Source organism: Mycothermus thermophilus (genome assembly GCF_041956435.1).
Source record: "Mycothermus thermophilus strain CBS 625.91 unplaced genomic scaffold VTJ04scaffold_1, whole genome shotgun sequence".
Taxonomy (NCBI): domain Eukaryota; kingdom Fungi; phylum Ascomycota; class Sordariomycetes; order Sordariales; family Chaetomiaceae; genus Mycothermus; species Mycothermus thermophilus.
This window is the reverse complement of record NW_027191427.1, coordinates 2,047,413-2,059,492: the sequence shown is the minus strand read 5'-3', so window position 1 is coordinate 2,059,492 and position 12,080 is coordinate 2,047,413. Positions and strand designations below refer to the sequence as shown.

At 55.6% G+C, this 12,080-nt stretch overlaps 5 protein-coding genes across 5 annotated transcripts; all 5 read right to left on the bottom strand.

Moving 5' to 3' along the window:
* Positions 1-13: 13 nt before the first annotated feature.
* On the bottom strand, positions 14-329 carry VTJ04DRAFT_758 (uncharacterized protein; the record flags this gene model as incomplete). Its single annotated transcript, XM_069365922.1, has 2 exons — positions 14-148; positions 216-329. The coding sequence occupies 2 exons, from the start codon at positions 327-329 to the stop codon at positions 14-16; spliced, it is 249 nt and encodes an 82-aa protein (XP_069223367.1).
* Positions 330-1,044: 715 nt separating this feature from the next.
* VTJ04DRAFT_757 (uncharacterized protein) lies at positions 1,045-1,492 on the bottom strand (the record flags this gene model as incomplete). Its single annotated transcript, XM_069365911.1, has 2 exons — positions 1,045-1,278; positions 1,394-1,492. The coding sequence occupies 2 exons, from the start codon at positions 1,490-1,492 to the stop codon at positions 1,045-1,047; spliced, it is 333 nt and encodes a 110-aa protein (XP_069223366.1).
* Positions 1,493-3,306: 1,814 nt separating this feature from the next.
* VTJ04DRAFT_756 (uncharacterized protein) lies at positions 3,307-5,188 on the bottom strand (the record flags this gene model as incomplete). Its single annotated transcript, XM_069365900.1, has 2 exons — positions 3,307-4,371; positions 4,427-5,188. The coding sequence occupies 2 exons, from the start codon at positions 5,186-5,188 to the stop codon at positions 3,307-3,309; spliced, it is 1,827 nt and encodes a 608-aa protein (XP_069223365.1).
* A 28-nt stretch (positions 5,189-5,216) lies between these two features.
* Positions 5,217-6,997, bottom strand: VTJ04DRAFT_755 (uncharacterized protein; the record flags this gene model as incomplete). The annotated part of the gene is made up of 5 exons (XM_069365889.1): positions 5,217-5,457; positions 5,525-5,762; positions 6,520-6,583; positions 6,882-6,942; positions 6,987-6,997. The coding sequence occupies 5 exons, from the start codon at positions 6,995-6,997 to the stop codon at positions 5,217-5,219; spliced, it is 615 nt and encodes a 204-aa protein (XP_069223364.1).
* Positions 6,998-8,298: 1,301 nt separating this feature from the next.
* On the bottom strand, positions 8,299-11,418 carry VTJ04DRAFT_754 (uncharacterized protein; the record flags this gene model as incomplete). Its single annotated transcript, XM_069365878.1, has 1 exon — positions 8,299-11,418. The coding sequence occupies one exon, from the start codon at positions 11,416-11,418 to the stop codon at positions 8,299-8,301; it is 3,120 nt and encodes a 1,039-aa protein (XP_069223363.1).
* Positions 11,419-12,080: the final 662 nt, after the last annotated feature.

Sequence of the window (12,080 nt, the reverse complement as noted above, 5' to 3'; positions counted from 1 at the left end):
AATGTCAACTAGATTAGTGGTGGGTGGGGATAGGGCGAGGACAGTGGCAGAAGTGCTGTACGCCGGTGTACATTGCTTGTCCTGGAGACTTGGTTGGCAAAGCTGTCTGTCTCATGCTCATGCTAGGTATCACTGGTTGGGGTGTGGGCTTTTGGGGCAGGATGGGATGTGTACGAGAGGGAGGCATCACTTGGTACATACCCTTACATACCTACTTTATCAGGTTGTGGCGTTGGGTTGGGTTGGTGGGGGATATATAGGGTTTTTTCTTCGGGTCGGGTCATTCGCTTGGGCGGTCGTTCATCATTGGATTCGAGTATTGTTTGCATACCATTTGTTGGTCAGTTTCGTATAACTTTGGAAGTTTTCGTCTCTTTTCCGATACTGGGTGAGCATCCGGTTGTGGAGCTCCAAGTGATTGAACATGCTTCTGTTGTGACTTTCCTTCCCATGGATATCCTTAAAGTGTGACGTCGTTGGCATTGGGCCACTTGTTGGCAACATATATGACATGTCCATGACTTAGAATGTTTCATCTCCTTCCGCAGTGTTGGTGTCTCTAGACTAGACCTGACGCATTTTCACCATGATTATTCGTTAGAGCTGTTACCGCAGAGTGAAGAAGATAGGTAAGTAGCTTCCTGCTGGTTGGTGATGTCTGAGAAATCAATCCGTTGTGAGTATCAAAGTGGTGCGGTAGTAACTGTCAACCCCCCTTCTCCCCTCCCTCCCCCAACTCATGCATCGTCTCTTTATCTATACATACTCCGCCTGCCTGCCTGCTTGTCGTCAGCTAGTTCCGAAATCCTGGACTTCTTGAATGAGCAAATCACAAACAAAAGCAAAATGTCCTTCCTCCTTCCGGTCACCAATCCGTGATACTGGGCCTCTCTTCCCTCCTCAACCTTCTCCTCCTCCTTCTCCAGTATCACAACATGACAACACTACACGACATGACACAACCAAAAACACTTCTCACCGCCCGTCAGTCAAAGAACAACCCTTCCCCCCTCTCCTCCTTTCTTCTTCTTCCCCCTTCTGCGTCTAATTAACGGTACACAACAGCTCCGCCTCCAGAATAAACTTGCCCTCCTTGTACTTCTCGCTCGACTCGTACGCCTTGTCGTACTTCCACCCGACGATCTGGCCGCAGGTGCGGCACATGATGTCGCGCACCACGTGCCTACCGGTCGTCATGTTGCGCTCGGCGGGCTCGCCGCAGTCGACGTTGACGACCATGTTGAAGAGGTAGGCTTTGCCGTGTTGGCCGCGGAAGTTCTGTACTCCTCCGGTCCTCCTCCTCCCACCAAAGGAGAAGGAAGGGGGTTTAGGTTAGTATGTATGTATGGGGTTGGTGGTGGGGAAAAAATGAACAAAGGGGAAGAAAACGTACCCGGCTGATGATGTCGTCGTGGTCGGCGAGGTGGGTTTTGCAGCCCTTGCAGCCGTAGATGCGGGCGCAGTTGAGGTAGGTGTTGTAGGTGAGGCCCATGGTGGTTAGGTGGGTGGTAGGTGGTTGTGGTAGTAGTTCAGGTAGGCAAAGGAAGGGAGGGAGTGAGGGTCGTGAGAGTCAAAGGACTCTGGTAGTGGGGTTGTCTTTTTTCGGAAGGAGATGCGTCCCTGATAGATGGAGGTGACTGTTTTCTGCCTGTCTGAGGGAATCACCTCAAAGGGTGTGTTCGAAAGAGAATGCAACAGGTGTTAGAGATAGTGGACTGCTCGCGATATTTGGACCAGCAGGATTTAGGAAGGCTGGTGTCCGACAATTCAGGTTGTAGCTCCGCTGTGATAATGGTGATTGTCGTTGCCTGAAGCCGAAGTGTGCTCCCGTCGATATAGTTGTTGTTGTCGTCGTAGCGAGAGGTTACCCAGGGAGGGTCCAGATTTGAGTCTCCTAAGGTAGTCGCCCTCAGCCCGGTGAGAGAACAACCAAACCCCTTCTCCTGATCCGTCCTAAGTATCCCCTACCCAGCGTAGCGAGGTATGTACGGATGACGAACACACGCCCGACCTAGCGCCTCTCTACAAAAGGTGGACTGGGCCAAGTTCCCCGATAGGTAACGACAGTTGCTCAGATGCCCGGTGATAAGACGGTAGGTTTGGGGATGGGCTGGGACTTGAATGACCGGATGGCTTGGATCGAGACCGGTTGGGTATCTCAGTTTAGGCGTTGCCCGGGTATACTATGGAAGCCGGATCTGGTTTTGATGAACCCAGGGTTCCGGGTCAAGACAGAGTTTCGCTCAGCAGAGGAAGAAGAGATATGGAATGAGGTGGGCGGATGGGTTGGTTTGAGATGCGACAGTGGACAAGCTGACCAAGACGGGACCCCAGAAGTGTGTACCAGTTGGTCAGGTAATACCTGGAACCTGTCAGACCCCGCAGATGACAGTGCCCATACAGCTTTGGGGGCCTTGTTGGATCCCGGAGCCTGACCTACTGTGTAGAAGCGCCTGGGACAGAAACTCTGGATAGAAACAATTTCAGGGCGTGTTTGAAGAACAGACAGAACTCCATAAAGTAGTGCTGATGTGTGTCCAGCCTGGTCAAAGAACGAAATGAGCTCAGGCCAAGGTGAATGGATGTTATGAGTGAGTGAGGTGACTGCCCACTGTCCACGTGAAAGACGCCTGGCGTCAGGGATGGATTCCAACAGGGGACCTGAGCCACCTCAGCGGTCGCAGTGGAGGTCGGGCCACTGATAACAAGCCGCCTGGCAGCGACGTCACGCAAACGGCCCCAGTGTCAAGCCCAGCGCAGGTGGCATGCGGGGGGACGGGAGCGGGGCTGGGCAGTGGGGAAGCCTGAGCCTGGAGGTGCCTGGAACCTTCACTGACAGGGAGGAGGCTTTGTCGGGCGGGAATCAATGCTTCCACCGAGTCTAGAGGTATGTTCTCCCACACCTATCACCTCAACCTTGCGAACATGGAAGAAGGCTCTTGGGAGCTACGAGTACAAACGGACAGGACTCAAGTCAACGTGCAATAATAAGAATAATATATACTGACGACCGCTCGCTTATCACGCCTGCGGAACGAAAACCAATCAATGTATGTACATACAAGAATCCAACACGAAATGGACCTCCCAGGAGGTCATCCCCAAACCTGACCAGAACCAAACCATGGCAAAAAAGCCCAAAGATAAAATCGATCCGGAACAAATGCATAGTCCGAGATGATGACCATATCCATCCATATGACACCCATGAGCACCCAGATCATCATCAACCCTCCTCCTCTTCCAGCATGCCACAATCACCTAATTTTTCCAGGTATTTCCCCCCTCTATCTCTTAACCACCCTTCTACCAAGTAAACGCCTCCTCAATAAAATCAACCTCCCCCTGATACTGCCTATTCCTAACCGCCCGGCGGACATCATCGCTCAACGCGCCCGGCCCGCAGACCGACACCGCCATGGCGCCGATCTGATTCTCCATCTCAATCCCCAGGAGGGTATCAATGTTTGGCCGGCCGGGGAACATTTGCACCGTGGCGCTGGGCGAGTGGATCTCCTTGGTCGACCGCGGCCTGCTGACAAACAACAAAATCTTCAACACCTCGCGCCGCCGCGGCATGGCCAGCACCTCCGTCATCCACGGCCGGATCCACTCCAGATGCTCGGGCGACTGGATCGACCAGACCATGACCACGCGCCGAGTGGCCACAGTGCCCTTGGCAAACCCGTCCACCAGCTCGCGCACGTGCGGCACCGCTTGAGTGACTCCGACGCCACCGGCAAAAAGCATCACGGTGCCGTAGGACGAAAACCGGCTCGACCCGCGGTAAGGGCCCTCCACCAAGCAGCGAGTGACAAGTTTCCCGTCGGGGCGAGAAGCGGCGCGCACGTACAGAGCGCTTGTGAAGCCGGTGCGGGCGCGAATGACGAACGAAACAGTGGTCTTCTTGGCGATGTCCTTGCGGGTGAGGGGGAGCTTGTCGGAGCCCGGATCGGCGTGCTGGTCGCCTTCGTCGGACCAGGCCACGGTGAAGGGGTGCGACTGCCAGAAGCCGATGGTGGGCATATACAGATAGGCGTGCTGGCCCGGTCGGAAGTGCCAGGGGCGGGCCATGGTCACGGTGACGCGGCAGGCTCCGCCGGGCAGGGCTTCAACGAGGGTGCGCGTGCCACCCGCGCCGAAGTTGCGGTACGCAATCCGCACAAACCGGGCGACGCGATCGCCGAACCAGATCGCGATGACAGGGTACATGTAGCGCAGCTGCGGAAGGTCCTTGAGCTGGAGGTGGTACCAGAGACCGACAACGCCGAGGATGGCGAGACCAATATGCAGCAACTTGAATGTTTCGTAGTAGGCGTGGCGAAAGATACTGGCGGCCTGAATACATAGGGCGACGAAGGCGCACGTGGCCTGTATAGGTCAGAATGACAGCTAGCTCGAGATCCAGGAGGGGAAAGGCACTTACCAAGAAACCCCAGAGCATGTAAGGCACCGTGGTAGCGGTCCGGAAGGCGGCAGCCCATCCGTTGGCAGAGGCATTGCTGATGAGGAAAGCCAGAGTGTGGGCAACCGACTCGAGCATGACGATGCGGCCCATCCAGCGATGGAGGAGGTTGAACGTGTCGAACGACATGCCCAGAAGAGGGATCAGCGGGTTGTTACGGCCCGCGAAGGTGAACAAGGGGATCATGTTGATGACGGCGAGATAGCCAGTGCGGTTGCGGACGAGGGCGCAAACCTGGCGGAACGGCCCCGAGTAGTCGATGGTGATGACGCAAAGAGCGACATTGGTCGCAAAGTAGCCCAGGAGGAAGGCGAGCTGCAGGCGTGTCGGGAGAGTGCCCATGTTGAGGGCGCTGCTGAGCTGGAACTCGCGATTGTGACGCTTGCGGAAGATGGGAGCATACTGGATGTTGCGCTTGAACCACGCATAGGTATGGTGTGGGATGGCGAAGTAGCGCTGTGTGTCGTTGTTGAGACTGACCACCTCCCGCACCTGGCGCACCACGACGATTGTAACGCGGTAGATGAGCATGGCCGCAGAGATGACACCCAACACGAGGAGCAAGTCGTGCGAAAGCATCTTGTTCACCACGTCGGGATCCAGGCTGCTGGTTGGACTTCCCACAGCCGCTTGGGAACCTGCACCTGCTCCCCCGGCGCCGCCCCCCGGCGCACCAGGCGCCCCGGACTGTGTCGGCGGCGCAGCCGTGTATGGTGCAGACATGGTATTCAGAGATGGGTAGGTCGTTCTCCTAGACTTGCTGCTGTTCCAGAATCAATTCTCTTCTAGGTTTCCGTGTTCGAACGGACGGCAATGTTGGGGTCAAGAATCGAATCGTAGAGATATCGTCATGAGACGCTTTCAAAGCGTTCCGAGAAATCAAACAAGCCAAATAACCAGTGTCGTATGCCTGTCGAATCCTTCCAGGGAGTCGAAGTCGGTTGTCGATGAGATATCGGTGGTGTTGGTGTTGTTGGGTTGCTGGTTGCGTTCTTCACTCAACCATGACCAGTTCCGGGTCGGAGCTTTGAGAGAAGGAATGTAGAACAAAGGTCCAACACGGAGGTGGGAAGTTCGAAGGTGGTGTAAAGTAGGTAGGTACGACCGGCGACGAGAGTCGAAAGGGCGGTCCTCGTCGGGAGTTGGCCGCCTTGTGTCTTGGAAAGTAAAGAAAGGAATGATGAAAAAATGAGAACAAGGGTACTGGCCTCGGGAATCGTCTCCGAAGGACCTTCGCGGTAGTATGAAGTGAAAATGATGAGATAAACAGAGAACGAGCGGTCGAAGAATGACGATCCTTACCCGGGACTGTCAACCACGGGACTTGGGCCCAAAAGAATGTGGTGTTGTCAAGGTGAGGTGGTCGAGGTAGACGTTCTTGCAGATGAAGGGGTCAACCTGCCATTTCAGGGCCCCAAACCCAGGAAAGCCAAGCGCGGGACCTGCCAGGGGCTTGTAATTTTCAGACAGGAAGGCTGCCTCCAATGCGACGTTACGGTCCGGGACTGGTTCGATGTGTAAGATTACAGCCGATTACGCCGTCCCTTACACCGCCCCGAGTCTCGAGTACCTGACGTGCCCGACCTGTCGCCCCCTTCGGAGCAACCTCCGAGGCGGACGGCGCGAAGCCTCACCGTTTCTTACGGCTTTCATGCGAATCTTGGCCTCTCTTTCTCGCTAGGCGCCGTAAGCCCTCCTCACAGCCGACTTCATGTCCAGCCCAAAGTCACGCCACGGCGCAACTCGTTTGGCTGGAGGGTACTCGCTTTGCTGTTTGCTCTGTCTCGGAACTGGGACAGACGCGCAAGCGGGCAGGTCACCCCCCCTCAGGCCTATGGCCGGCAGTCATTTCCAGAGGTTGTGGATTGAGGTGCCCGTCACAGAGGATTCTGCCGCAGGTCCCAGTTTGTGGATTTGGTTCGCCCGTGTCTCTGCGGGGCTCGAGTCCCCAGGGCCCGCTGCCGGCCAATCGACTGCCAAGGATTCCGTGCCTGGCATGTATTGCCCGGCAAAGAGACCTAGCTGGGTGTGCGCCAAGACGGAGAACAACCGACTTTTGATTGGCCGAAAAATCTGAAACACGTCCAGATTTGTCGTGGCGATCCAGGCGTGGAGACCCTGGGACCGGGAAGCCAGAAGCAATGCATGAACATCTGAAGTGGGAACTTCATTCCTTCTCCTCTCGCTATGTACAGGGAGGAAACAAAGACAACCCTCAGAGCTTCGGAAACAGTACCCCAATCGAGAAGCAGGGCCATGTCCATCCATTCCTCCCCAGAGCTCTCGTCCATGGATCTCAAGCCCTTCCATCTACTAATATTGACGCATTTAAAGCCGTCGACACCTGGGGACAAGACGGGATGGCGACATGACCGTCACGATGGAGGTTGATACTCATCCCACATGTACTCCGTACTGACACAGTCGATGACGATGATGCCATGATGTGGTGGCTCGCAAGACGTCGGATGGAGGATCTGCCACTAATTAGCACATGCCTAGGACTGACATCCCAACTTACTCCTCAAACATCAGTTGACTGATGCCCAACTCCCAGTGCCGATCTCCCGCAGGCGTCCGTTTGGTCTTTCCACGACAATTCCAGGAAAGCGGGTGACGGCGTCGGTTTGCGGCTCCTTGTCCGAAGTTTGATCCTCTCATCAGCATAGCTGCCACAGAAAGTAATGTAGCAACTTGTTGATCACTCTGGAATGCCACAGTCTGGTAGATTTGGGTCGCGTTGCCAACCAGCTGCCATGCCAAGGTCAGTTGAGATGGGACGGAGCTGTATCCGCGATAGACGAGGCCATAGGGCAAACTGGGCAAACGAACTGAGTTATGTCGCAAGCTCCCGTCGTCAGGTCATCCATCAGGTTACCAGCAGCAGCAGCAGCTCGCCGCCGTGTGATCTCGCGGACTTTGACATATCAGAGGCAGGTAAGACACATATTCAAATCAAGGGGACGTGACGCCGACCGAACCAGGGAAGCGCCCTGATGAAGCTCTTCCCGTGTCTTCGGCGAGCCGCAGGACCGCAAACACAAACGAAATTTTGCGCGGTACATGCCGCCTTCTATCACGCGGTGATTGCATGGGATCTGGCCCGCGATGGCGGTGCTGGGTGTTCCGCTCTGCTCGTTCTGGCGATCCGAAACAAACAACCGCATAGTCCGCTGCTTGTGTCCTTCGTGTTGCCGCTTGCCTGACAAAACGGTCCAGAGTCATGAAAAAGTCCAAAGATGCGGGTTATAGGTTCCGAATACACCCAACTGCTGATCCATAATGTGTCCCATTACACGATCTTACAGCGATCGATGAGGCCAAGGGAACCCGACCATGTTCTCGAACCTCTCCCGCCTCGTCGCCTCAACCTGCCCACAGATCTATCCACGCTACGCGGGTACATCCGCAAGCTCCAACAAAATGTTTCACAAGCCGCCACACCATCTACTCAGTCCTGTGGAGCCGTGGCGTGATATATGAGGCGCACACAACTCTGAGCTTCCCACCTGTTACCCGACCCTTACGTCGTCGATGCGTGGACGTGGGATTATTCACGTAGCTTGATGCTGTTCATATACGACAGCCCATAACCCACCAATCTCACACACCAGGCGTGACACGCCAGCAACAACAGCAACAACACGAAACAGAAGTGTCACACACTCCATTTGGCCGGGTATCATCATTACATTTACTCTAACAGTCAGGTACCTAGGTACTACGACCCAAACATTACAGAAACACTACATCATACAATTATTATCCTCTAGACCCGACGCAAACCCAACCTCCCCTCGGACCCTTCGGCGGTCTCTGTGTGTGGCGGCTGATCAGAGGAAACTCAACTCATCCCCGCTATCCACGTCGTAGTCGTAGTTGCGCCCGTCAGTTGCGTTCCCCACCGAAGAACGCACAGCGAGTCTTTGAGTAGACGAAGAAGACGCCTTCCCGGCCGAGGTCAGAGACACCAGCGACGGCCGGGCCAGTCTCTTTTTCCTGACCTGGCCGGTGCTGTTGCCGTTGGTGTTGGAGTTGGAGTTGGTGGTACTGCTACTTCTAGGAGTAGTGCTTCCGCTAGCGGTATTATTGTTTATGTTGTTATTTTGGTAGTTGTTGGCAGGCCCATCGTCAGCCTTGCCACGAAGCCGGAATCGCGCGGGTTTCTTCCCAATGAGCCATGACTGGCTTTCCTTCTCTGCCTCGCCGTTGCTGCTAATGTGGCTCGGGCTGTCGTCGAGAGTCAGCTCGTCGGGGATTGCCAGAGCAAGACGGCGGGAGAGTCGTCGGGGGCGGGAGTGGAGGTGTTTCGGTGTTGCTGTCGAGCGAGGGGCTGATGAAGAGCGAATGTTGTGCTGTGATTTGCGCCGACGAGGCTGCGTGGTGGTCTCATCGTTTTCGTCGTCTCCATCACCATCGCTTTCGGCAGCCTCGACCTCTTCTTGCGGCCGAGAGAGCGGTCGGCGTCGGACGGCTTTGGATGAGGACGGGTTGCTACGCGCATGAGTTGTCGGCTGAGGCGATACATCGGTATTCGGCAACAGCGTGTCCATGTCGGAGCCGGAACTGACGTCCGTCTCGTCGCTGTCCCCCCTCTCACCGGAAAATTTGGCGGTTGACGCTGACATGGACTTCAGGGCCGGTTCGCTCTCATCCTGCTCGTCCGTCATGTCTTCGTCTTCCTCCTCCTCTCGATCGCTGTCGTCTTGACTCTCCACCCGACCCCTTGACCTCAAACCTCGTCTTCCCCGAGGTCGTGCCTCGCTCGCTGGAGTAGCAGCCACCCACTCACTGATGCCATCATCCCAGCGCACTCCCATGAATGCGGCGGCTTTCTTCTTCTTCACACCTCCTACCGTTGCCTTTTGCGCCTCGGTGTCGGTGCCCGAACCACTGATACGACCCGCTCTCTTCGGTGTAGTCGTCGCAATCCCGCTCTCTGCTCTTGCAGCCGGTTCTGCTTCCTTCCGAGTCTTGTTCCAAGCCATCAGGATATCCAACTCCGCGTTCGCCCTGTACATTCGCTCTTCCGCAACGCCTAAATCACGCAAATCGCCCGTGAGTTCAGCAACGCGAAACGAACCCATCACGCGTAGGGCGTGGACCGCGATGTGAGGGAGCGCTCCTGCAGCCTCCAAGCGGTCACAAAGCTGGTCTAGGTGTACATGCGGTCGGAGGCCCGTGACACGGCTGCAGTGGTAGGCCATTGTACTGGCGAACGCAACATTGATATTGTTCAGGAAGGGGAGGGTAGGGTCGCGATCAGAGCGGGGAGGCTCATCGTTTTCGGGTAGGCGCCAGGCTTCTTCCAGGTAGTTGGCAAAAGGGGTTTGCCCGCTGCTGTCGATGACAAAATGGGCGAGGAGGTTGAGGATGTAGCTGCCGAGTTTGAGGCCGGGGGATTTTGTGCGTTTGAGGTTAGCAAGGCAGGTGGTAACAATGGTTTTGACCCGCTGGCGAAGAACATCACCGCGAGATGCAGTATCAGTCGTGGTCGATGGAGAATCGACTTGGCTCAGGAGAACTAGAGAGCCGAGGACACCGATAGCGCTGATGAGGGCGGTCTGTGGCCCCTTTTGAAGCCGGGCTTGGGAAACGCCACGCGGTCGTCGAAGAGTCGCAAAACCACAAAGCAGCTCAAGTGTGACCGAGGCAAAGTCCATGACATCTTGGCATGGTCTCTCCCGCGTGAGAGGACGGATGTAATTCGGCCAGTACGAGAGGAAAGTTCCGTTGAGAAGCCATTCGGTAGGGAGTAGACCATCCGCGAGAAGATGTGCGAAGATTCGCTGCGTGAAGAAATGTTTGTCCGTCTCTAGCGAGGGAAGAATGCATAGCGGGTTGAGGGATGCCGAACCAAAAAAGGACTCATCGCCTGGTCGCGGTTTTGGATATTGACGAGTGCAAAAGACCTTGACAAGACCGTAAATCTCTGACGGTGGCATGTACTCCCCGCACACTTTGATGAGTATGTCGGTCATTGAATCCTCGAATAGTCCGTCCGCGACTGCGGTTTGGATGATGTTCATCGCGTGAGCGCGCAATAACAGGCATAAATGCCTCCAACCATTGAGAGTTCCGAGTGACTCGAGGTCAGAGTAGATGTCGAATGTGGCGCCTGCTCCTTGGATGGCTGTCTTTGTACCGTTTTCTTCGGACTGCTGACGAACCCATTCTTCGACGCCAGCAATATACTCTGGCATCTTGCGGAGGCACATCGCCAGCAAGGAGCTTGGACCGGCTCTTGTTGTCCATGACCTGCGCTGTGGGAGATCTGTTGCCCTGAGGATGGCATCGAAGGCCCTGAAAACCGACACATAGAGGCCATATCTTTCAGAATCCACCCTTGTTCGCACCCAGATACCCATGTCTAGCTCATAAGCACACTTAGAGATGGTATGGCATTTGTAGTGGGTGCATCGGGTCAGGCCAGTGGGGGGCTCGTTGACCTGTGGCCGCTCCTCAGGAGCCTGGACAGGAGAGGAGGGTTGATTTCTATGGACACGGCGGAGGAAGGGCGTGGACACCACAATATCTTGGGGAGATCGGTGGCCTTGTTGGAGTCGCCGGCGCTGTGCTGGCTGTGGTGTGGTAGCCTCATCTGCGGTCGATTGCCTCCTGCCACGGCCACCTCTCCTGGAATACTTCCGGCAGGGCTTTTTCTTGTCGCCGTAGTCTGAGTCAGAGCCTGGATAGCTGCGCTTGCGCTGCTTTGCCGGCTGTGTGGCTCCTGTGCGGGCGGATTGGGCAGCTTTCAGCAGGTCCCTGCGCTCCTTGTCCTTGCGGAGGACGGCGATATGAGCGAGCAACGGCCGGAGGAGTCGGAGACATCTGGTGGCAGTCCAAGGCTGAGTTTGATCCTGCGCTGCAAGTCCAGTCCCGGCTTGTGAATCTTTCCTGGGTCGCCTACGCTGAGGTCTCGCTGATGCCGACGTTGACGCGGGGTCATTCATCTCTTCGAGACTTAGACAGTCCCTCGCGCCCCCTTGTTGAGAGAAAATGAAAAATAAGAAAGACAGCAATAATATAATAAGCAATAAAGCTAACGCTGCAGCATAGCCACTGCTCGTGGATAGGTGGTTGCAAAGGTTGCGAATAGCAATGAGGCGCGTCAAGTCGCGTGTCTTTGGCGTGTTTTGCTGAAAGTGAATGCATGATCGCTGTCTTGGAGGGCTGTCTCGCTGTGATTCGCCGCACGGGGCGCCCTGTTGACTGATTTCCGTTTCTGGATTAGCGTCCGTTTGTCCCTTCGGTCCGGGAAGCCCGGCCCATCCATGTCTTGGCAACCCCGATCCCGAGTCGTGCCGAGCCCCCGGATCCGCTCCGCATCGATAACGTTTTTTTCGATAGGGCCGTGGCGGGCGGCTCGAGGCCCGAACAAAAAAAAAGTTCAAAAATGTTTCCAAGTTCTCCAACTTCACCACCAAACTAGCAAAAGCCTCGACAACCACCGCCCGCACTGCAAATCCACTGTCGCTCCTTTCCCCGGTCTCCGGCAGTGTAGGTGCGTCTTCATCGGCCAATTGAGCCATTTTTCCTTTTTCGGTTCATTGGGTAAAATATTTCAGGCGCTGTGCACCGATTTTCCGCTGTGGGCATCTTGGAACTTTTTTTC